The sequence below is a fragment of the Paramormyrops kingsleyae genome, chromosome 21, assembly GCF_048594095.1.
Source record: "Paramormyrops kingsleyae isolate MSU_618 chromosome 21, PKINGS_0.4, whole genome shotgun sequence".
NCBI classification, from domain to species: domain Eukaryota; kingdom Metazoa; phylum Chordata; class Actinopteri; order Osteoglossiformes; family Mormyridae; genus Paramormyrops; species Paramormyrops kingsleyae.
Window position 1 is genome coordinate 2343428 of NC_132817.1, and position 21794 is coordinate 2365221.

The 21794-nt window shown below is 46.6% G+C and overlaps 6 protein-coding genes across 10 annotated transcripts; 2 read left to right on the plus strand and 4 right to left on the minus strand.

Annotated features, from left to right (window-relative positions):
- Positions 1–3: 3 nt before the first annotated feature.
- LOC111846069 (uncharacterized) lies at positions 4–1835 on the minus strand. The gene has a single exon (XM_023815930.2). It carries the CDS (start codon positions 1224–1226, stop codon positions 531–533), a length of 696 nt encoding a protein of 231 aa, XP_023671698.2. The 5' UTR covers positions 1227–1835; the 3' UTR covers positions 4–530.
- Positions 1836–1972: 137 nt separating this feature from the next.
- On the minus strand, positions 1973–5744 carry yipf1 (Yip1 domain family, member 1). 3 transcript variants are annotated; one of them, XM_023815922.2, is made up of 10 exons: positions 5652–5744; positions 5105–5178; positions 4827–4984; positions 4639–4719; positions 4451–4538; positions 4241–4357; positions 3947–4113; positions 3534–3716; positions 3111–3225; positions 1973–2686 (listed from the first exon to the last, which is right to left on the minus strand). In XM_023815922.2, exons 2-9 carry the CDS (start codon positions 5133–5135, stop codon positions 3130–3132), a joined length of 921 nt encoding a protein of 306 aa, XP_023671690.2. In that variant the 5' UTR covers positions 5136–5178; positions 5652–5744; the 3' UTR covers positions 1973–2686; positions 3111–3129. The 3 variants fall into 3 exon arrangements, with proteins under 3 accessions (XP_023671690.2, XP_023671691.2, XP_023671692.2); XM_023815923.2 differs by having other exon boundaries at positions 5105–5238; positions 5652–5734; XM_023815924.2 differs by lacking the exon at positions 5652–5744 and adding an exon at positions 5498–5627.
- A 96-nt stretch (positions 5745–5840) lies between these two features.
- Positions 5841–9754, plus strand: lrrc42 (leucine rich repeat containing 42). The gene is made up of 7 exons (XM_023815911.2): positions 5841–7365; positions 7452–7583; positions 7757–7875; positions 7974–8059; positions 8154–8267; positions 8467–8548; positions 9312–9754. The coding sequence occupies exons 1-7, from the start codon at positions 6893–6895 to the stop codon at positions 9587–9589; spliced, it is 1284 nt and encodes a 427-aa protein (XP_023671679.2). The 5' UTR covers positions 5841–6892; the 3' UTR covers positions 9590–9754.
- A 1448-nt stretch (positions 9755–11202) lies between these two features.
- On the minus strand, positions 11203–14226 carry tmem59 (transmembrane protein 59). Its single transcript, XM_023815921.2, has 8 exons — positions 13991–14226; positions 13717–13822; positions 13451–13545; positions 12980–13132; positions 12747–12819; positions 12547–12661; positions 11983–12100; positions 11203–11888 (listed from the first exon to the last, which is right to left on the minus strand). Exons 1-8 carry the CDS (start codon positions 14144–14146, stop codon positions 11739–11741), a joined length of 966 nt encoding a protein of 321 aa, XP_023671689.2. The 5' UTR covers positions 14147–14226; the 3' UTR covers positions 11203–11738.
- A 71-nt stretch (positions 14227–14297) lies between these two features.
- On the plus strand, positions 14298–15796 carry tceanc2 (transcription elongation factor A (SII) N-terminal and central domain containing 2). Its single transcript, XM_023815931.2, has 4 exons — positions 14298–14716; positions 14796–14937; positions 15093–15286; positions 15437–15796. Exons 1-4 carry the CDS (start codon positions 14618–14620, stop codon positions 15623–15625), a joined length of 624 nt encoding a protein of 207 aa, XP_023671699.1. The 5' UTR covers positions 14298–14617; the 3' UTR covers positions 15626–15796.
- Positions 15797–15885: 89 nt separating this feature from the next.
- cdcp2 (CUB domain containing protein 2) lies at positions 15886–21686 on the minus strand. Of its 3 annotated transcripts, XM_023815909.2 has the most exons (6): positions 19615–21686; positions 18463–18810; positions 17787–18128; positions 17232–17585; positions 16681–16859; positions 15886–16573 (listed from the first exon to the last, which is right to left on the minus strand). In XM_023815909.2, exons 1-6 carry the CDS (start codon positions 19766–19768, stop codon positions 16262–16264), a joined length of 1689 nt encoding a protein of 562 aa, XP_023671677.2. In that variant the 5' UTR covers positions 19769–21686; the 3' UTR covers positions 15886–16261. The 3 variants fall into 3 exon arrangements, with proteins under 3 accessions (XP_023671677.2, XP_072560189.1, XP_072560188.1); XM_072704088.1 differs by having other exon boundaries at positions 18463–19730; XM_072704087.1 differs by having other exon boundaries at positions 17787–18170; positions 18463–19730.
- Positions 21687–21794: the final 108 nt, after the last annotated feature.

The window sequence follows — 21794 nt, forward strand, 5'->3', positions numbered from 1 at the left end:
ATCTGCGCTAAATTGAACTGGTTTTAATAGCAAGTATCACAATAAAGTATACATTTAATATTCAATATACATAATTTACATTCGATAAAACCAGGTATTGATTGTATAAAGGCTACTTTCCTAAGATTTAGGATAAAAACAGAAAACTACAAGACCGTGCCCTGTAGATATATGAAGTATAATGCGTAAATTGGATAACCAACTTCAAATCTACCAGTCATTTACCAAAAAAATATACACGCAAACGTCACAATACGTGATTTCGTGTTTATTTTGGCACAAAAATTAGTGTCATTTAAGTAATTCGAACATTTTTTTAAAATGATCCTTGCTGACGCAATGTGGCTTTTTGTTTTATGGTTTATTTTAATAGGTCGGATTAGTGAAGAACCCGTGTTTTGAAATCCTGTTTTGAAATCAGAAAGTCGTTCTAAGCCATAATATTAAACACCGCTAAAAACATTTCGGGGGAGCGTCTCTGCACGGGTCACTGCTCAGGGCAGCAGGGAGGCTTTCTCTCTGCCATCGCGCTATACGCCGGAGCTGCTCCCTCTCTCCAAAGCGCATTTATTCCTCTCGGCTTCCCATCGGTATTGTCTCCCCTCGAAGCAGCCCGGAGGCAGCTTGCGTGCAGCTCCTATGGATATGTCGGTCTGCACGGCTCTATGGGACTGGGCTCTGTGGCCAGCTCGCTGCGGGATGGCCGGCAGCATCAGCTGCTCCCTCTGCACCTTCTTGTCCTCCCAGAGCTTGAGTAGGCGCCTCTGGTTGTTGGTCATGTCCTTCAGGCTCTGCTGGAGTGCCTGCAGCTCCTCCTCCACGATGGCTTTGGAGGCAACATTGTTAGCCAGCTGGGACGTCAGGCTGTCCACCGCCAGGCTCAGCTTCCCGTTCCTCTCTCGCAGGAAGCTGCACTGGCGCTCCTTCTCGTGCAGTTCATGGATGATGTCACTGGTAGTCTTCCCCTGGAACTTGGGGCTGGACTCCAGGCCCAGGTCCACCCGCAGGCTCTTCACGGTCTTGCGCAGCACCCTGTTGTCCAGGGACATGTTCTTCAGCTTGCGTTTCAGCACGTCGGCCACCTGCATCCTGCACTCCTGCTGCCGCAGTTTCTCTTTCAGGAAACTTTCCCTGTGTATCGCATCATCTCTCTCTTTTCTGAATTTCTCTAGAAGTTTCAAAAGCTCCAGCTTGGACAGCTTCTCCACATTAACAGCAGCAGCCATTATCAATTATCAATATCTGAGATATTCCAGTTCACACATGACTGCAAATAAATCAGTTTTAGGGTTACAGACTATATCTGCGTAAATCTTCGGTTCCTGAAAAATAATCCTGCATAAATGCAGACAAATCGTGAGGAACAATCAGTAATCCAAAGGTTAAATGCCCATTAAGCTGAGAGCAGGTGACTTTTATAAGGAATGGCACTGTGCAGCAGAAACACCACCTTGTAACTTTAAGCTTAGGCTAGAATGACCATTAATTAGGGAAAACCACATTGCTGACACGGTTTCAGGTGACACTTTGTCTTTGGTTCACACACTGTAAACACTGGACAGCACATCTGACTTCCCTTGAATATATTGGAACTGGCAGCTCGCTTCGTTTTCCAGACATTGACTGGCTGCATGTAATACTTTCCACCGGATAAGATCAGGCAGTGCTGCAATACTGATACTGTAGATGTGTTGTGCGTTCTTGGTATGAAATGCCAGATTGATCTAATTAACTAAATACTTAAATACATAAAATTAACCGGTGTCTGGAAGCAGCTTGTCTGGTTACCATTCAATTACGTGAATCCATATTGATTACATTCTTTCCTTTGAATATTTAATCCTTGGGATGGGTCAGACCTGGTATACCGCTTTACAACATCACTGTCCATCGAAGGCAAAAGCACCGTTAAACAGAAATAATAAAAAACATTATGAAAACCGTGGTTAACTTCAAAACTATAAGGCCAAAGGGAAACATAATTGGATATTTTTATTGATAAAAATGTAATAATGATCCATCAATAACATAAACACGCCCATTTCATAAAATGATACAGTAAATGTTCTCCAGGTCGCTACCACCACCACCTCCACCACCATGACATGAGCAGACATCCTTGCTGAAGACAGCAAATGACAGCTGTCTTTTATCCAGCCACATTCCTTTGGTGTAAGAGTATCACTTGAGAACTGGACTTACTATAAAAAGGACCCTGACTCTAAATTTAGATTTAATATTTGAGCCCCGCCTAAGACATCCTGCTACGAAGTGGCTCTGCAGGGCTTTTACCTTAATGATGGCTAAGAATGCTGGATAGTGACTGACCCATTCAGAGACAACCAGGATCACACCGGGAGTGGGAAACTGCTATGGCACCACAACAGACATGCACAGGCAAACACACCCAGTCACAGGCAAACGTTAAGCGCGTATGTTCTCTGTACACAGTTTTAACAGCGTTATGGAATTTTCCGCACCAGAACAGCAGCCTCTACATGATTTACAGTGCACCTATATTTGAGGCACTCAGTAATGGCACAGACAGCAAAGTCTTTAAGGCAGTTTCAGACTCATCGTATGTGTGAACCAAAGTCCCCTCCTGGAGCTGCCGAGAGCAGTTCACAGTCACGCTGTGGCAGCTTCTGCACGTCCAACGGCGTTTTCCACACTGCAACTCAATGCTCTGCATCAAGGCAACAAGAGAAGCTGAATTTAAAAAGAATAACACTTGACTGGGGAATGTGAAAATGTGCACAGGAAGGTAGTGTGATGCATCACGTTACATATTATGTTACACAGCCAAATGTTCAAATGAAATACTGCACACCACTATTACATTACAACCTATGTTCAGCTTGTTGATGGAATTTTACATTTCCAGTACGTTTACAGCTGCCCTGTCACACGTAACATATCCGTGCGCAAGCCAGAGAGGAGACAGGGAAGCAGGACAGTGAGGTCAAGGAAACACAACTTAAAGTAGCAGTCGCCACCTCAGTGAATGAGATTTAGGGATGTCCATCATTATACTTATGTTCCCTGTGTCTTGGAGCTAGGCAAGCAAGCATTTCACGGCACATTGTACTGTTCACTGCGGCAGAACTCACCTCGGGGAGCCGTACCATCTCACTGCGGCTTTGCTGCCAGCGCCGTTTTATTGCCAGCAAGGTTGCCGACAGAACGGGCAGGATCTGTTATGTCTTGCACGTCAAAGAAATACTCCTAAAGTCAAATGGACGACTCAGATCAGCATTACTGCCTTTAAGGGGGGCACCTAGACAACACCAAGGAGCACATCCTGTCACACAGGCGCCACCTATATGACAGAGTGGGGCACAGCACTAACTGAAGACATCAGGCCTAGTGGAAGCATGTCTTAAAGCAGGCAGTCACTGAATGCAAGAAGCATCACTGGCAGCTAACTCAGTCACAGTAGAGAACAGACTCAGGGCCCAAGGATCTCAGGGTGTCCTTTGACCAAGCAGTAAAAGGCGTGACCATGCACTGATATTTAGACCGAGTATCTTTACCTTACAACCTACTGCAAGCAGGACATGCAGGGTAATGATAACTGTAACGGTAGCCAGGGCAATCCTGCGATGATCATCTCGGACTGCGGGCCAGAATGTCAGCACCAGAACTGAACCCGAGAGACACATGGCGACCAGGATGGACAGCCACCTTACGCTCTCACTCGGAATGATCCACAGGACCTGCCATCCATGGAACATGGAGACACCACAGCTATTAAGTCCACTACACTCAACAAAGATGGTTCTGTCAGGATTTTAAGGTTTACAATACTCTTTATAATACTTGTAAAATCTGAGTGTTCATATAAGAAACACGCCTGTAAAGAATTCCTTTCCATGGTTCATGTCCCTTTTTACAGGTGACTGGCACAGGCTCATCGGTACAGCTGCTCCCACACTCATGCTCTCACCGCAGCAGGGATGAACACGAAGAGGGAGTATCCATAGACACAAACAATCTCCAGGAAGGAGTAGGACACGACGTTCATCACTCTGCTGTTCCGCCACAGCAGGAAACCCCAGAGGGTGAGTGGCACCAGCCAGGCATAGCTGTAGATGGCGGTGGCTGCCAGCGTCACTGGAAAAAAGGGGAATTAAACCTTCGTCAGTATGCTGCAGTCAGCGCCACCTGGTACTCGCTACGCCCCAGCGCTGCGGTAACGTTATAAAGAGCCAGACCCTGCGTTGTGCTGAATGCAACTGACCTTTGCTGAATTCTGGCACATAGCGATGGGAAGGTCTGCCAAGGCAGAGCAAAAAGCTGGAGATGTTTCCACTTATGGCAATGGCAAACACCAGGGTGGCACAGATCCAGAAGGGTCCTCAAAGAACAAGCAGAAACCCAGACCTTCATTTCTGCTTAGCCTGAAAATACTGTGTGACATGTTAGAGAGACACACAGCCTACTTACTTACCATAAAGATCCGGGTTGTTGCGAACATAGAGTCTAACAAAGTTTTTCCCAGGCCATGGGAGAATGGACCCTTTAATTCGGTCCAGAACCTAGGAATATTTTAGAGTCAGCAAGAATGTGGTTCATCAACTAAATATACAGTATAATCTTGAAAGAAAGAAAGAATGACGTAATTGAGAGGCAAAGTACCTGATAGGTCTCTACATCAAAAAAAGTTTGGTAATACTCAAAAGTCCAAAAGGGGGCACTTTTCTTCTGACCTGCAAGAAGCTACAAGCAAGCAAATGTTTTGCAACAGAGATTAGATGTGGCACTGTTAGTTGTCTAATCATATGCAGATTGGTTGGGCTAATAACGAATGTGTTGATTTTTATAACCTCAGTTTTGTCAGAGTCGGTGTCCCCAATGAGGCTGTGGTCGTCGTCCTTCTCCCGGGCCACTCTCCTCGGCTTGTGGGATTTGCTGCCAGGATCCTCGATACTAATAGTAGTGGCCTCCCTGTTTACAGCCAGCAGGCTCTCGGCGTCATCAAATTCTAACATTCAGGCGTTTTTGGGAAAGCAGCAGAAACATTTCAAACCATTTACAATTGTAGCCCGAAACAGACCGAAATTAGGAATTTGCCTTATGAAATAGGACGCGGATGGCGACTCACCCTGAAAGCGCAGGTCGTCGGCCGCAGCCATCAGGACACATCAGACTGATCTGTTACCCCGGAGCAGAGCTCAGCTGTCCGTGAACAGGAGAAACGGAAAGACACGGAGAGGGAGACAGAAAGAGAAAATGTACCTTGATATTAGGGGGAAAACGGAAGAAAGCGGGAGAATTATCATCAGTCATCCAGGGCATATTAATTAATTATTCAGGGTATTGATGTGATTCACTGATACTGCAACTGAATAACTGCGATACGTAATAATCGGCTAGCAATCAGTTTATGGGAACTTTCTGTATCTATCCCACTTTCAGCTCTCCCACAGTACTAATCGCGGGTCCTTCAGTAATTCTCCTGTAAATGATTTTCTCATAACTATACAAGCACAGAGACCTTATTATTCAGCAACATTTAAACTCCAGCGCAGTCAAAAGCCCCGACATCTAGTACATCAGTATAAGCCATGTTATTCGCGCCAGGTGCGTAGTCTGATAGCCAGTAATTTACCGAGTGACCATTAATCTCCCAAAACACTGTAAAAACCTACCAATGTGTAGTTTAACGTTGATAAAACAAGCCAGGATAAGTAAACATCAACACTTCCGGACACATACTTCCGGCCACGTGTTACTTCCCTACGTCGTCATTCAGGCAAACAGTATGGAAAAGGAACAAGTAAATGCTCATTCGTATAGTATTCTTATACATATGCGGCAGTGGCCAATATCTACAATGACTTGGCGACTTTGAATGCAGATGTTTGTTACAAAGTTTTTCGGCACTGAATGAGGCCAGTGTGATTTCTAGCACAAGATAATCTTGTTTCGATGTATTCCTACAAAACAGTCTAAGTGGGATTCGGCTAGTACTGTATCTCCATGAGTATGCTAGTATGTTCGCACTCAATGAATACTAGATATGTGCAGGAGTTAGATTATTAGCTACTCCTATTACTATATAAATAAGTTTGCTGGCTTGCGCTAATCAGCTAATTTATTGTTTTTGAGACACTCATCATAAATGTATCTGTCGTTCACATTTTTAGATGCTTGCTAAAATAACTCGATCATGACGCATCTTTCAACCCAAGCAGTTACTATATTTGTGACTATATCTGTTAATTCTGTAAACCTTCATGAACTACTGAAGGAACAAGCAATGATCGAATAACACGTGAAATACCGATCTCATGTTTGCTCATCATTAATGAATCGTGACGTACCTTTTATCTCAAGTAGGAACTATATTTGTTCATGATTCATTCATAATTTGTACTTCAGTAGTAACTGAGTTATTACTAAGTATTTGTGCCCCGTCGAGTAAAGTGTTACCCTATCCAGAGTAGCATTGCCATACATCTCTTTCTCTAATGCATGGGTAAACTAAATAATCAGTTGTATTTAACGACCCTTGTACTTTTTCAATAACTGCAAAATGAATCCCGAAAAACTTATTCGTCCTCAATAAATGAAGTATAGTAGTTATTTTAACGATGGTTTTTGGATCACATTTATTTAACCCCTAACACATAGGAACACTGTTCACTGTTGCACATCGGACCGCTATGCGGGTCGGACCGTAAATAAAGCCGCTGTCCGTGAGCGTGCTCGCCGCTTTTGTCTAGGGCTGTTTCAACCATTAGTTGTATGTGTTTTCTGAGCCTTTACACTAAACATGCGGATGCGACGCGCTAAAAGAAGCTGCTCGGTTCCGCTGGGTTAACCATCCTGCCGGTGTTGAGGGCATTTTTCGTTCTCCTCGGGGTTAGTGATCACACTAAACCTCACAATGTGTTCCTGGGAAAACTACGAAACTAGCGGCCCTGTTTTCATCCGGGAAAACGGTGAGCTCCGCTGTCTGAATGACAGTTCACTGGCACTCGGGTCGCTTAGGCACTGCAGGGTACCGCCGTCCAGGCCCTTCCCAAGGGGCTTCTCCGTGCGGCTCCGGGGGGACGGCGGATCCCAGGCTCCGGTCAGCATCTGCAGGAGAAAGGAGCATTTCGTCTTCACGTACACGAAAGAGGGCAACCTTCGGTACACGGCCAAGTCCCTCTTTAAAATGGCACTGCTCTTCGTTGCCGAAAATGTGCAGCACATCGACTCTCTCGTCGGTTTTCCCGAGCAAATAGCGGAGCAGCTCTTCATAGCTGCAGAGGAGAAGCAGAAGTTCGCCGATGCTGAGTCGGGAACCCGTGCTCTGCGCCTCTTCAGCGAAGCCTACGGGGATCTGGTGCTTAAATCGCTCTGTCTCAGGAAAAGGTGGCAATCCCCCTAGCACCGTCCGCCTTCGTATAAGTGTAAATCATAACTTATGTGATGACTGATCCCTTTCGCTTTTTTTAAAGACACCTCCTAGTGTCAGAAAAGCTGGAGGAGATCAAAATGTTTCACAATCTTAAGAGTTTAGACCTTTACGGTTGTAAACTTGGGGATAACCATGAGATTCTTCCACACTTGACTTCGGAGGCTTTGTCCAGGTGAGGAAAATTAAATGCTCTTTGACGTATCTAAAACACTACATTTCTTTGTCCCTTTGATATAATTTTCATATAGTATATGCCAGAATCTGTAGTGTTACAGCATAATCTAGTGCCATTAAAGCAGTGGGCAATTTAAAGGGAAACATCATTCAGGGAAGTCTCTCCTGCAGTCTCACCTGGCTGTCTCTGGGAGATAATATCCTCTCTGATTATGGGCTGAGAAAGCTGACTGCACCTATTAGAGTGATGAAGAGAGGACTCGACTGTCTGAAGCTGCTCGATTTGTCCTGTGAGATATTTTCATAATGTGTTTGTATTGTGTCATACAATTTTATTATTTTACTCTTGGAGAAAGACACTGACATGAAATGATCTTGTCTCCTGAAGACAACCCTCTCAGTGAGCAGGCAGTTGGGTATCTGACCTGCTTCTCAGCCCTACAAGGGCTGGACGTGTCAGGGACGGAAATTAAGGTGACAGCTGACATTCCAGGATTTCACACCTATCTCTATTTGTGGTAAATACCCCAGGGAGAGACCCGTTCAAGCTTGCCTTGCTGCTTTTCAGATCAGTGAGCGCGTGAAGCAGACCTTCTGTGATGGCATGGGACTTGTGCTTTCTGAGGTCCCACTGACGGACCTGTGTCATTCACGCTGTAAGACGCGGGGTTGGGCAGAGCAGGTCAGAACTGCTGCTATTTACAACATGCTGAGTTTGACTCCATATTTGACTTAAGTACTGAAAACACATGATGTAGGTAACAGTAAAGACATCACAAAATGTTACTATTATATGTTGAATCTAGTAAAGTTATTTTAGGTGCATTACTGGCTACAACAGAGATGTGGAAAATGACTGTGAATTGACTTGCTTTCTTCAGGTGGTTAACCAGTGGGAGATCTGCAGGGCTGAGTCGTCAAAGCTGAGAGCTTCCCTTCAAAGAGACAACGTGCTTCGCTTCTGTGGGTTCAGCACCGTTCCTACACACATTCAGACATGTTTAAGAGTTGTCCTGTTAGGTTCTTGCTTAAGGCTGATTTATCAATCTGCATAGAATCGACACTAAGTACAGCATAGCTGTGGACCCTATGCTGTAGCCTGATCCGCATCTCCCCAGAATTGTCACTGCACATCACGGTGACACAGACCGCAACAACTGTGATTAGTCTGCTTGGAAGTTTTGTTTTTTTTTATGAGTGAAGAAAGTGTACATCCCAGGTGTACTTATATCGCTGTTTGAAACTGAAATGCTATTTAAATGTGGCATTAAATAACCCACCCTAGGCATCATAGCAACAGGTCTATAAAACACTCAGGATGACAGCGCCGGTTACACTTACCTCCATTACTTATTCATACTTTACAAGATTTTTTTCTAAATTTGTCTATGGAAAGTTTGGAGCAGTAAAAATGTAACCAGGACTCCATTAATGGATACTAAATTTTTTTTTCCTTTTCAATTGCAAGATTCAACAATTGAATATATTGCAGGGTGGGAAGACGCAACATCCAGAACTATGTATCACCTCGTGTTTTGGTGTTGTAGCTGCACAGCGACACAAACACGACAAGTATAAATGCCCGCGATGGCATGGGCTCGAAGCAGAAGTATAATTCAGGCTTTACACTTGGACGTTGCTTTGGACAAAAGCATCTGCAAAATATATGTAAGAAAGAACCCTTTCCTTACACGTCATCATCGCTATCCATGTGTTTCTCTTCTAGATGGAAGAAAGAGGTTTGTCCATGAAGCAGCTAAAGGAGCATCTTCAGGTAAAGAGGAGGAGGAGGATGATGAGAAAACCAGGATTCATTTCTGTAAAGCTGCTTCCAGCAGCCAAAAGACAGGGCAGACATCAGGTGCAGACGGTCAGAAAGCTCCCCCGTCACAAAAAAAGAGGAAGCGGGAGGCCAGCTATCCAGCCCCCCATCCGGGCCCCCCGGCCAAGCAGAAAGCGGTCCCTCTGACTGTGGAGGACTGGGATCTGCTGAACAGCTACTGAGCACTATGGCCTGAGGCCCTGGCCCTTCCCACTGGAACCTTCCCCATCCAGCCACCGCCAAAGCAGGATCCAATGAAATGTCCCGATTTTAGAACTGGAATTAATGCCATCATTCAACAAAGAAATGTATATTTTTAATGAAGTTATTAAATGTTTTTCTCTGTATCATCAACTTTCCAAATTTTTAAGCCCAATAGCCACATTTCCATTTTGATTTCATCTTAACCCTCAATGGGTCCTTGTCAGAAAGTTACGTTCCAGGTCCTTGGGGTTCAAGTTGCACCCCTATCCATTGGCATATATAATTCAATGGTACCAAGCTCAAATTCAATTAACTAAAGTTAAGATACATTTATTAGTTAACTGCATGATGCTTGCACAGCTTACTCAGTGAGATAGTGCAGTTAAAGGGGTTGTGGCAGTGGGGGGGCAGCAGAGGGGACTGGTCATATAATGCACATTCCGACTGTATCCTCTTGCAGAATGTGTCGAAGAGCTTCAGCTGTGGAATACCTAGCCATGGTGTTATATCTTTTCTAACAGTTGAAATGTAAACAAAACAAAATGGCTGACTTTTTTTAATATCTGAAAATGTTCTAGAATATAATAACATAAAAAATTATAGTAGCAATTATCACTAATTAACTGAATTTGTCGATCATATCAATGTCATAAATTAACCCTAAAAAGGGTTATGTAATAGCAACTGGACTTTGTTTTTCATAGAAGACGTTTTGCACTCCATCCAGAGTGCTTTCTCAATTCTGACTGACTGGCATAGCAGGTTGATGAACCCTGTGGAATCCTCAAGTTGTTAGCACTAGATGGCCACCTGTGGGTTTTTGTTGTTCCTCCTGGCTTTCATGTGTTTCACTGATACCACCTGAGGCCGAGCGTGAACGACTTTGGAAGCGTCTTGGCAAAGTTGAAAGAACTGCATTGTAGGTGGACCGGGAGGACAACTGCTTCAAATGAACGACCGTCGTTGAACAGAGGAGGTGGCCTAAGACGTCTATCACCTACCTACAATGCAGTTCTTTCAATTTTGCCCAGACGCTTCCACAGTCGTTCACTGGTGCACTTACAATGTCCTAGAGGATAACTGCTGTAATTTTAATAACAACATGGTAGTATCCATAGAAATGGGCAGGGGGTGCAGAACGCACCCCAAGGAACCATTGAGGGTTAATGATTCACCTTGACAGGAAATATAATAGAGCCATTATTATATGGAGGGAACACAGCACCCAGATGAGTCAGCGCCGAGCGACGCTGGGAAAGGCGTGGGGGTGGCAGGGCCAGCTTGAGGGGCGCCAAAACCCAGGGAACCGGCATTGGGGTACAGGGTGGGTGTCACCTGAGGTGGGGCTCTGTCATGGGCTGAGCTCTGCACTGAGGAGTAGCAGCAGCACACCACGGCCCCACGGTCACCCCCTCCAGCCAATGAGAACATCTAGGCCTGTTTGGACACTAAGTCCTCATTGCTCACTGCCACACAGGAGTCCACAAGACACGTGAAAAACTACAGCCAACTGGTCAGACTGAAAGCCTCAAAAAGCAATGCCAGGTTTGACTACATACTTGGAATACAAGCCCACAAAATACACGATACACAGCTTTTAACCCATTTTAATGAACACAAAGGCAAACTCGTACAGTGCCCAGGATGACTTGTCAGCATACCCTGGAGGTGCCCTTGTGGCCAGTACCAGGCCTCATTTCTTACTCCAAGTTTCCAACATGGTTAAAATTCAACCATTTTAAAGAAAGAATTGAGAGAAAAATAGTGCAATTCAAGTCCATGGCATTAAATTCGGAGTCAATCAGCACAGACAGTCCCGAATTTACGGCAGGTCACACAGAGGCAATGCATCCTCACGCGTCCTTCATATAGAGAGAAAACAGGAAATTTATACTCCACACCAGACTACATGGTAATGCTTGGAAAGGACAGCACGCCACACAGAGAGGGCGCAGGGCGTGGCAGCAAAAGTGCAAATATACAAACAAACGAATTCACCCCCTCAGCCCTACGAAGGATCTCTATGAAAAACCAGGATTCAGAAAAGACATACAAAGGGCTCCGAAAGTCGATATTACAAACGCAAATAGAAAGATCCAAAGAGAACAGAATGCTGAGCCCCCCCCCCTAAATATTGGACTGGTTGAGGCTGACTTTAGATGGCAGAGGCCCCGCCTCTTCCTCTGCCAATGAGCTGATGATGACAAGGGAGGATGGTGGGTACGGCGTCAGCTTCTGCTCCGTCACATATTCCATGTCTCCGTATATACTCAGCTTCTGCAGTTACAAAAGGCATGAGGCCAGCAGTTACCCTCCAGGTCCAAAGGTCCGGCACCATCTAAGCCACAAACTGAACAGGATGGGGGCTCACCTCCGCTGGCACATACTGGTCCATGGCCGTCGCAACAGTGGCACAGCAGATCCAGATTAGGACCAAAACCGAGAGAATGAGTGTAGTGGTCAGGATCCAGCCCGGAAGCCAGGGGTTCCTGAGCAGGGAAACAGAGCAGCAGAGTCTGAGGGCAGTCCGTCGCAGTCACACGCAGGCCGGCCATGTTCACTGTACACAGGATCAGATGGTTCAACAGCATCTATTAAACCATTAAAACCAGGCTAGGTCAGCATATGCTTATGCTATGTTTAATTTTTCAGCTGGCTCAAACACGCGACACACAACCAGCTGGTATGCTGAGGATTCGCAGATCAGTCAACAATCCTCTCTAGCAGATTACCTGAGGCATAACAACCTGACATTCTTCTTTAATCCATGCTTAACTCCAGGAATGAAAACCTTCCACAACAGACAGGTTTATAAATTCCCCACAGGAGGGTGCACATTTACACGAAATTATACGTTAGCAGAACAGCTTCACAGTGATATGTCAGAATCTCTCTACAGGGCTAGAAAAGTACTGCAGATCTTCTGTACACCAACCTTGCAAGACAACTGAACAGATTGTAGTCCTCCTCAGCATGGCCTCTGTCTGCAAACATGTACCGGTCCCGTTCCTGGATGAAGGAGCGCTGGTAGTCTTTATAAACAGGTTTGGCTACAACATCAGCAAGAGTCAGTGACCACAGAGCAAACCTGGCAGTGGAAAATGCTGCGAGGAGATTTGGCGGCAAGAAACCTACATGGGAGCAGAGGCTGCTCCTCTCCATCCTGCGGTAGTTCAAATGGCGGGACAAACTGGATCTGAGGCTCAGTCTGAGATTGGGAAATTCGTCAGTACACATATGCTCAGAAAGCAAACAAGTGTGAAGGCTGCGGTGTAGATCAGGAACACCTTGTGAATAAAGAATCCCGGTGGATCGAATTACATTATTACAAATGACAGCGGACTGTTTACTCTGTGCAGCGGCATCACCTGAAATATGACCACTTTCCCATCGTCCGCCTGAAGGTAGAACGTCCAAGAAGAGGAGATGAAGCTGTGGGCAGAGCTCATGACATCGTTCCAGAAGCCACGCACCAGAGTCAGGGGGTACAGCAGGTGGATCCTGGGCACCATGGCCAAGAGCTGCACAAGCCAGGAGAGCAGCAAAAGGCTTAAACAGCTGTTCTTACTTTGTATATGGACACCTGGAAGCTGAATAGCACATGAAAATGCAATACAAAGCCATCTGCCCTTTTCTAAAAACCCAGGATCATTTACACAATTAACCTTACCTTAAAAAAAAAGATAACTTAACGACCTGTAGGACTTTAACTTGGATACTAAATGATTACTAAAGGAGGATTTGTTTAACTCGGATGGAATGTCCGCCACCCGTGTTCCGGGGCAGGGCAGGGAGCGCTGGCAGGACAGGGAGCGCTGGCAGGACCCGTGGTGACCCACCTGCTGCTGTCTCTGCTCGGCAAACGGCAGCTGGTTCAGGCAGCCTAGGCTGCAGGCGTACTGCTCACTGGACTGGCTGTAGGCCTCACGGCAAGCTGCATGAGGGGCAGAATTAGCTCTCAGCACAGCGTCCGACGTCCTTTAACTTTACCGATAATAAAAGCTGCCCGGCCATTGCTGGCGGTCACGTGACACAAGCCACCTACTTAGTAAAGACCGAAATACTGTAGAACCGCGAAGGAAACAAACACAGACCATGGCGGTACCTGAATCGCACTCGGACTTAGTCTGGTTCAGTTCCTCGCCATCGCTCACAAACTGACAGATGGAGAACAGACGACAACCCCGTTGACAGGCATACAGCTCTTCCTCCTGCAGAATAAATAAATACGCCACACCTCAAATACAAGCCGCCATTACTTCGAAACCTTACGGGTGAAATGCAGAGGCAGAGCAGCGGCCACGGCAACTCCTAGCCGCGTACGAACTGCGGTGCCCGGCGGCTGGAGGGCGGCTTCCGCCCAGGCCCTGGAAACTCACCCGAGGATAGGTGTGCAGGGTATAGGTCAGCTGGCAGGTCTTATGGCAGGATGCGGTATTCCCCAAGACGCCGTCGAATACGTCTGCAGACACCGCAGTACAAAGCAGCAAACAGCACAGACTCACCACAGCGACGAGAAATATCCGCGCCTCCATGTTCGCCGCTGAACGTCAAAACAAACCTCTACCTTCAGCTCGCTCTTCCGCCTTCTCCTCTCGCTAAGTCTCGGAAGATAACGCGAGATTACGACCAAACGGAGACCGGAAGGAAACTGCCCCAAGCATTAACGGAGGGGCGATTTCCTACTGAGAACTTTATGTCGTGCCTCATGGAGATCCCCAAAATAAAGCGTCGCGATATATCTGGGAGTATGCATGGATTGTCGCGCCCTATCTTGTTAAGAGGGCGTAGAGCCACAATGACTGACTTTCGTGACAGCCCCGATGCTGATACATAGAGCCAAAATGACAGACTTTCGTGACAGCGCCGATGCAAATGCAAAGAGCCAAAATGGCTCTCATTTGCTTCCCAGTGTCTTTAGCATTGTTGATACCGGTGGCCGCCACCTATCTTAGCCCCTGACTGTATGTCCTACTAAGCTGCAGATGGTAACGTGAAACGGAGAAATGGACAAATTTGTTGTAAAGCTACCAAAAGGAGAGTTGAAAAAGGAAAGCAAGTCTGAAGGCAAAATCTACAGGCAAGTTACAATAGAATCGTTACGGGTAAGTTGCCATTATTATTATTATTATTGGTCTAGAGATACTCTGCGGCAGTTCACAAAATAAACGATTTCTTATTTAGAGAGTTGTCGTAATAGAGGACATTGAGAGGTTTAAGTCAATGCTGGAGCTGCCTGGACAGACCAAAGAAAACATAATGACGGCCCTAAAGGAGCTCGGCAAAAAGATCCCGTCCAAAGAGGTACTCAGATCCACTAAAATAGGTAAGACTTCACATGTCTCTTTAATAACCATCCTCGATGTGATGCAGAAGCAACTTGTTAACATAAACTGATCTCATTGATATCACAAAGACCCTGGTCTTCATTGATAAATGTGATATGTCACACACACAGTGGTGACTGCATGTGCTTTGCAGGTCACACAGTTAATAAAATGCGCAAGCACACAGATACAGATGTAAGGCGGCTAGCTGGGCAGGTTTACACCATGTGGAGGAGCAGTGTTGAGGAGAACTCCAGCAGACCCTCCATCGAGGTGCGGTGTGACCGGCAGTCTGAGGGCCTGAGGCAGAACGCCCGGAAGCTGTTAGCAGAAGCCATGGGCCTGGAGGTAACCCCTGACCAGCAGCAAGTGCACCTCAGGGAACCGCATGGCTCTGACTTGTACTATTCATTTACAATTAGCACCAAGTTTATTCAAGTTTAGACCCATGATCTTCTAAAATTGTCTTTAATGGCTTGTTTGTTGCCTGTCTTACAGAAAGATCATGTCCTCGTCGAGAACATCGAGAGGGAGGTCTTCCACCAATGCTCTCGCTTGGTTAGCGGCTCGTACAGACGGACGGTCCGCACCCTGGTCTTCTCGCTGAAGCACAAACCCGAAATCTGTGTGCAAGTGAAGGACAGTAAGATGCCGATCGGTGAGCTAGTCCTCAAGCACAAGAAGTGAGCAGGGCCTTGAACCAGGGAGGGGGTGGCCTTCCTGAGGAGGAGATCTGCGGCAGACATTTCTACTTCACAGTTTGTAATTCTACCTCCGTACAGTTTTTAAGGTGTCGGTTATTGTGATTTTGTTTTACTGTGGTTCTTTTTTTTACATTAAAGATACCTTCTCATTAAATTCACTGAATAATTCACTGTATCAATTATGAAAATCATGGATGATCAGAAAGACTCCCAATGATGAAATTTTTGAGAGAGATACTTAAGTTGTTTTGAGCCAAATCCAGCTTTTAATACTGATTGCGGACTGGATGGAAAACAGTCCAAGACCCATCACACGTCCATGTCCATCAGTAGGAAAGTGTGGTAATACTTCATCCCTTCCTCTTTCAGTAGGTGCTGGTTCAGTCAGAGCCCACCTATTCTCTCTCTCTCTCTCTCTCTCACACACACACACATTTGTGTGCACTCTCTGTTGACAAGACCAGGAAAGCTGACACGGGGACCCACCCTGTGATCTAATCAAGGGTAAAAAAAAGCTGACAATAGTAATAAATCAAATTTCATCAAAGTTGTATCACCTGTCACTTTAAAAAAAAATTAAGGGCCTTCGCAGCTACCCTCATTTCCTGAGGGGGGCACACTAGAGCAGCACCAGCCATACAATAGCTATCACCATGAGGATGACGGCCAGCACGCAGATGCTGATGAAGACGATGTCGCTGGTGTCATGAGGCGGGGCCTCCTCAGCCTGGCCCTCCCCAGTGCGGGCGGCCCCCTCCGCACGCCTCGCCAGCTCATTGAGCCGCTCCCGTTCCTCGGCTGTCACAATGCTTGCCGACGCCATCTTCCTCTGCGCGTCGCACAGCAGCTCGTACTCCTGCATGTCCCCCTGCTTGCCGTCAGACAGGTCGATGTACAGGGTATTTACCAGCACCGTGATGTTCCTGCGTTTCTGTGAGAGGAGCACAGTGTTGGCAGAGGCCTCCTGAGGACTCTGCGCCTCACCAGCGGGGCCCGGCAAAACACTAAAGGTTATGGTGAGAGCGCACAGCCCCTTACCTGGCCAGCTGTGCCACAGTTAACGAAGCGCGCCAAGATCTTGTACTCAGAGGCTGTCATCTGGGCTGGACAGGAGGGGTTCCCCAGGTAGATGCTGTCATGCTCCAGCTGTGGGAGAGCCTGCCTGTTTATCTGGATCTGGAACTCTGTCCTGGTGCAGCTGACATTGATGGGCACCACTAAACCCCAAAGAGAGGCATGCAGAAGCAGTGTCACTGCGGCATCATTCGTCTATGCAGGATGCAGAAATGTGTTTAGTAGTGATGGACGAAATGATGCTTCATGAACCATATGCTGTATTTTTTGACCCCACTAGATGGTGCTCTATGTTCAAAAAAAGGACACAAAGAATGCCCTAAAGTGAACCAAGAGCACCATCTAGTGGTGCAAGTGTTTCATGAAGCGTCATTTTGTCTGTCACTAGGTTTTAGTATTAGTATCATAAATAGTTAAAACACCGGATTAAGCTACCTCAGGACTTCATCATTAGTGCACCCTGGCTCACTCTCCTGGTCAAATGTGCCATGAATGGCCAGTGCACGGATGCTTACCCCCCGTGTATGCTGCAGAGAAGCCCTTATAGGCTGCATTGCGGTCGCTGGTGAGGACGATCAGTAGCTTGTTTCCCGTAGACAGCACCGACGGAGGCTTCTCTGACCCACACCAGCGGCCCAGCACGTTGTCCGACTCGCTGCTCCCATCATGCACTGCCACCGAATCATAGTCGCAGTCATCTGTCAGGCTGTTCCTGTCTTCCAGATCCATGCTGGTGAAGAAAAGCTTGATGCGGTAGCCAGATGCCAGTGAGATAGTCCAGTGGCAGTGGATGTTGTTGGGGTAGATGCTAGGGTAGCGTGGGCTAGTGAAGTTCCCTCTAATCGTGCTTAGGACCTGCTGACATTCTCCTGGATCAAGAACAAGAAAAATGGGAGAAGAACATTAAAATATCTAAAATCACTTGCTAAGCATGAGGCTGGAAGAGATCTACTGTTACCTGGGGACAGAAAAATGGGTAACTGACAAGCCAGAGGGGTCACACAGTCTGAGTGAAATAAAACGTCTCCATGTCACGCTTTCTGCCAGAGTGTGCCTTCGGTATTCCTCACCTGAGTAGTAGTAGGCCTTGAATCCTCTTCCCCCAATGTTGAAATCAGACTTAAAGACCAGCAGCAGCTGGTTGGAGGTGGTGACGGTGTTTGGTGGGAAGCTGTTCCCACAGTAGTTCCCCAGGTGCCTGTGGGTGACAGTGGGCCCGTCAAACAGGGCCACATAGTCAAAGTTGCATCCTTGGTTGTTCTCGAGCTGGAAGTCCATGAAGACCAGGGTGACCACAGTGCGGTTGGACACGTGAATAGTCCAGGAGCAGTCTGCATTGTTGCTGTACTCTAGGGGGTAGCCCGGACTGGAAATGGTGCCTGACAGCCCAGTTAGGACTCCACCACACATGTCTGGGGGGCGACATGAAGACCATGAGAGGGGAAGAACACCATCTGAAAGAGCAGAGCAAGGTGCTATTTCACCCCGATCGTCACTCATTATTTTGTACAATCATTCAAGCTGAATGATTGCTCAGCTTCCTTAAAAACAGCCATTTTTAAAAGCTGAACTGCTGTTGGCCGAATGATTGTGCAGCCTGTTGAGAGCTTGGGTCCTGTCCACGCTCTCCCCTATTTTACCCCCCATTTCCCTGCCTAAACCCTCTGTGACTTTGCAGCTCTGGTCAGAGATCGTGCTCCCCATGCCCCCCCGCCCCCGCTGGGTTATCACCCCCGCCTCCATCACCTTTCCGGTATCCGACTGCAAAACCTCTGTGCGCCACATGCCGGTCAGAGCGGAAGATAATGGACATGACGTTCCAGGAGGACGTGAAGTGAGGAGGTGAGATGTCCCCGCAGAATTTGCCAAGCAGGTTGCCCTCGTCGTCGGCCACGCCGTTGTATATCTTGATGTAGTCGTAGGCACAGTCGGCGTGGTACTCCAGCTCGAAGTGGTGGAAGGTGAGAAGTACGGAGGAGCCCTCAGCCACCACGATGAGCCAGGAACACTCTGTGCTGTACGGGTACAGGCCCGGGAAGTTGGGGCTGGTCACATTGCCCACGGGTGCTGACAGGATGCCTCCACATTTCACCCCTGCGGGGGACAGAAAATAAAGAGGAACTACAGCTGATACAAGGGCTGCCCTTCCACGTGAGACCATCAGACCCGCACACCACTGATAAAAGTGACGGTAACACAAATGGGAAGAATATTTTTTAGATCCTGTGGGGCATTCCATGTACGTCACCATGGGAACTGGCCTTGGAGACCTGCCTCATTGTTGTTGGATGTATCGAAATTATTCTGCATCTTATGTCACAAAATGACAATGTTTCTAAAACGCTAATCAAACATCCTCTGAAATGAGACACTGTTTCTATTCCAATTAATGTCAGGGAGCTGGCATATTGATGAACTGCGATACCACTGTGGCATAGCAATCATGAGTCGAGACTCATTCTTTCCATACTTTGAAAGAAGACAATTGAATTTAAATCATGGCTTCGATCCATTTAATCTCACAGTGTTCCTGACTGGTCACGGTCACAGTTTACCAAGCCACCTGAAATGTGACTCCACCGTCCGTTGCTCCATTGAGTGGATCAATGCAAATACACAATACAGCTTTTATCATGCTGTACCCATCCGACCAGGAGCAAGCAGCTTGACTCATGCCGAGGAATTCAGAGAATGAGGAGCATTTATCCCTGAGGGTTAAGTCAGCTCCTCTGAAATGTACTTAATTATTTTCTAGGAAAAATCAGGAACACCAAAAGCACGATATACAGCCACAAATCAACACTCAAAATATTCATCTCCAGTAAAATAAAATTAATTATGCTGATTCAGAAATATTCATGGCAGCTGTGAAAAAGTGTCTTCACCTTTCTGTCTTACCTTTTTTGGAAGCTGTTCTGCCAAAAGCACAGAGCAGATAAAAGAGAGTGACCCTAGATCGCATGATGCGGCTGGTTTTTGTCAGGCGAATTCGTCCCGAAGGCGAGGCGGGAGCGACGGCCAGTGCAGAAGGAGTCCGTCGGATGGGGGGCATTTGATCAAAAGCTTAATAATTGATTCCCAGGATGAATGAGGAACACGATCCCAACCCCCTCCCATCACTAAAAGTTTCATGACTGCGACTGAATCCTGCTGTATTTCACATGAGGGCAGCTGGTCTGTCAGAGTGCTGTTTGGAAACATATGGAGGCAGGGCAGTGACAGGATGGGCCACATGTGTGTGCTCTCCATTATGTGAGTCTCTCCACGCTAACACGCCAATGACATGCTGCAGTCAAAGGGAGCACCCAAATCTTCAGCAGTTTTAATAGGATTTTATTTTATTAATGAGAAAAATGCATTGAAATGTAACTAAGTATCATTACCGGCTGTGCTTGCAGACGTTCTGTGTTATGGGAGAATAAGTATGCCGAACGCAGCCTGCCGACATACCCCATACGCTTCGCCTCGCATCCGTGTCCCTGAAGCCGCAGGCAAACGCAGCCTGCCGACATACCCCATACACTTCGCCTCACATCCGTGTCCTCGGACTGAAAGCAGAGTGACCCAGGACTGCAGCCAGACAGTCCTGACCGGCCCAGCAGCACAGACACACGTCTGTGGTTTATCCCTTGCAGAACTTGTGCCAAAAACTCCAAAATGCCAACAAATCAATAAAAACAGCAATTTTGTCTGATAATGAGCAGATAGCTACAGGGAGCATGATGGCTCAGGAACATTTACATGTTATTTGCATAGCATACACTTTTATCCAAAGTCATGTACAAGCATCAAGAGTCAGATGGTCCCTGGTGCAGCTGCAAATGCCCAGTGCTTTCTTGCCCTGCTGGGTGATGCCCCTGTCCCGCCTCGGTAACGCTGTCACCATGGTATTTGTGACCCAGCTGGTTTCTCTTACCCGGGCCGCACCATTGCATCACTCCCTGCCAGATGCTCTGCCGGAATAACACATAAAATGTTTGCTGAGCCACAGGTTCATAATCAAAGTCTGACATTTCAGGACCTGAATCAAACACAGCAGTGCGAGTCTGGATGTGCCATCGTCCAGCAAGAGAATCACACTGCAAATGACCAGAAATTAGCAAGAAGAAACTGCGTTAATCACTGATGAAGTACTTTGCACTGTACATACTCTAAACTCTCATTTCTCATTTTGTCTGTATGGAAATGCAGCTATTTAGCACGGAGCTACAGAAGCGATATTTTAACTCTGCACAGAATTTTGTCTGGCGAAGCTGGCAAAGCGGAGCAGCTGGAGCAGCCTTTTCCAGAGCAGCGTCATGTTCACTGCGCTGTTTCGGGCCATCCAGCCCCTGCGATGACAGCACCCTCTAGTGGGTGGAAACGGAAGAGATCAAGCGGGAGAATGCACACTGACATACGTAACACTGAGTAGGGACGTTCAGTCACGCGAAGTATCTACAGCAGAACAATGCTTAGAAATACTTAACAAAAACTAAAAGAACGTATTTAACAGAACGTAAAGAACTCTCTGGACTTGACGTGTCTTCAAATAATTCACACTATGCATTCCACCTCGTAAAGCTTTGTAAACCTGACAAGAACAAAATAGAAAAACATCCAATACAAGAGATAAATGTGGACAAATAAACACCTTTTTAATTTCTTACTTTTTAAAGTTCATTTATATTATGGGGCTATGCCATTTGCAGCTCGACGGCGCCCCCAACTGGTTAATATTCTGTTTTAAACTTTATAACTACATTTTAGCCCCGATCAAACGCCATGAACGTCCTTCAGGAAAGAAAAAAAAACTTAAAATGTACATATTCTTAGAGTGTGCAGGAGACGCGGTGACCATAACGTTATTGCAGATGGCTGCCTCTTCTGTACAAAATTAAACTCTTCCCGCTTAAAAACCCTCCCATGACAAAATTCGACAAAAAAGGCAGCGCTACTGCAGTGAAGGTTTCAAAGGTACACGTGTACTAATTCACAATATTTAGTCACAAAAAATACAATTAGAGGTTTTGTCGCGCTGTGAAAACTGGATAACGCCCAGAAGACGGGTGAGTACGCTACCCATGAGGTCAATTGCA

Bases quoted from the DNA above. Each gene is read 5' to 3' on its own strand.
- LOC111846069 (XM_023815930.2), bottom strand. From the start codon at position 1,226: ATGGCTGCTGCTGTTAATGTGGAGAAGCTGTCCAAGCTGGAGCTTTTG.
- yipf1 (XM_023815922.2), bottom strand. From the start codon at position 5,135: ATGGCTGCGGCCGACGACCTGCGCTTTCAGG. The intron at 4,358-4,450 runs GTAAGTAAGTAG...TTGTTCTTTGAG, and splicing joins CAACAACCCGGATCTTTATG to GACCCTTCTGGATCTGTGCC. The intron at 4,114-4,240 runs GTCAGTTGCATT...CCTTTTTTCCAG, and splicing joins TGTGCCAGAATTCAGCAAAG to TGACGCTGGCAGCCACCGCC.
- lrrc42 (XM_023815911.2), top strand. From the start codon at position 6,893: ATGTGTTCCTGGGAAAACTACGAAACTAGCGGCCCTGTTTTCATCCGG. The intron at 7,366-7,451 runs GTGGCAATCCCC...CTTTTTTTAAAG, and splicing joins TCGCTCTGTCTCAGGAAAAG to ACACCTCCTAGTGTCAGAAA. The intron at 8,060-8,153 runs GTGACAGCTGAC...GCTGCTTTTCAG, and splicing joins TGTCAGGGACGGAAATTAAG to ATCAGTGAGCGCGTGAAGCA.
- tmem59 (XM_023815921.2), bottom strand. From the start codon at position 14,146: ATGGAGGCGCGGATATTTCTCGTCGCTGTGGTGAGTCTGTGCTGTTTG. The intron at 13,133-13,450 runs GTGGGTCACCAC...TGGCTTGTGCAG, and splicing joins CCGAGCAGAGACAGCAGCAG to CTCTTGGCCATGGTGCCCAG. The intron at 11,889-11,982 runs GTGAGCCCCCAT...TTGTAACTGCAG, and splicing joins ACCAGTATGTGCCAGCGGAG to AAGCTGAGTATATACGGAGA.
- tceanc2 (XM_023815931.2), top strand. From the start codon at position 14,618: ATGGACAAATTTGTTGTAAAGCTACCAAAAGGAGAGTTGAAAAAGGAA. The intron at 14,938-15,092 runs GTAAGACTTCAC...TGTGCTTTGCAG, and splicing joins ACTCAGATCCACTAAAATAG to GTCACACAGTTAATAAAATG. The intron at 15,287-15,436 runs GTAACCCCTGAC...CCTGTCTTACAG, and splicing joins CAGAAGCCATGGGCCTGGAG to AAAGATCATGTCCTCGTCGA.
- cdcp2 (XM_072704087.1), bottom strand. From the start codon at position 18,967: ATGGTGACGTACATGGAATGCCCCACAGGATCTAAAAAATATTCTTCC. The intron at 17,586-17,786 runs GTGAGGAATACC...TTCTTGATCCAG, and splicing joins CAAGGCCTACTACTACTCAG to GAGAATGTCAGCAGGTCCTA. The intron at 16,574-16,680 runs GTAAGGGGCTGT...CTCCTCTCACAG, and splicing joins ACTGTGGCACAGCTGGCCAG to AAACGCAGGAACATCACGGT.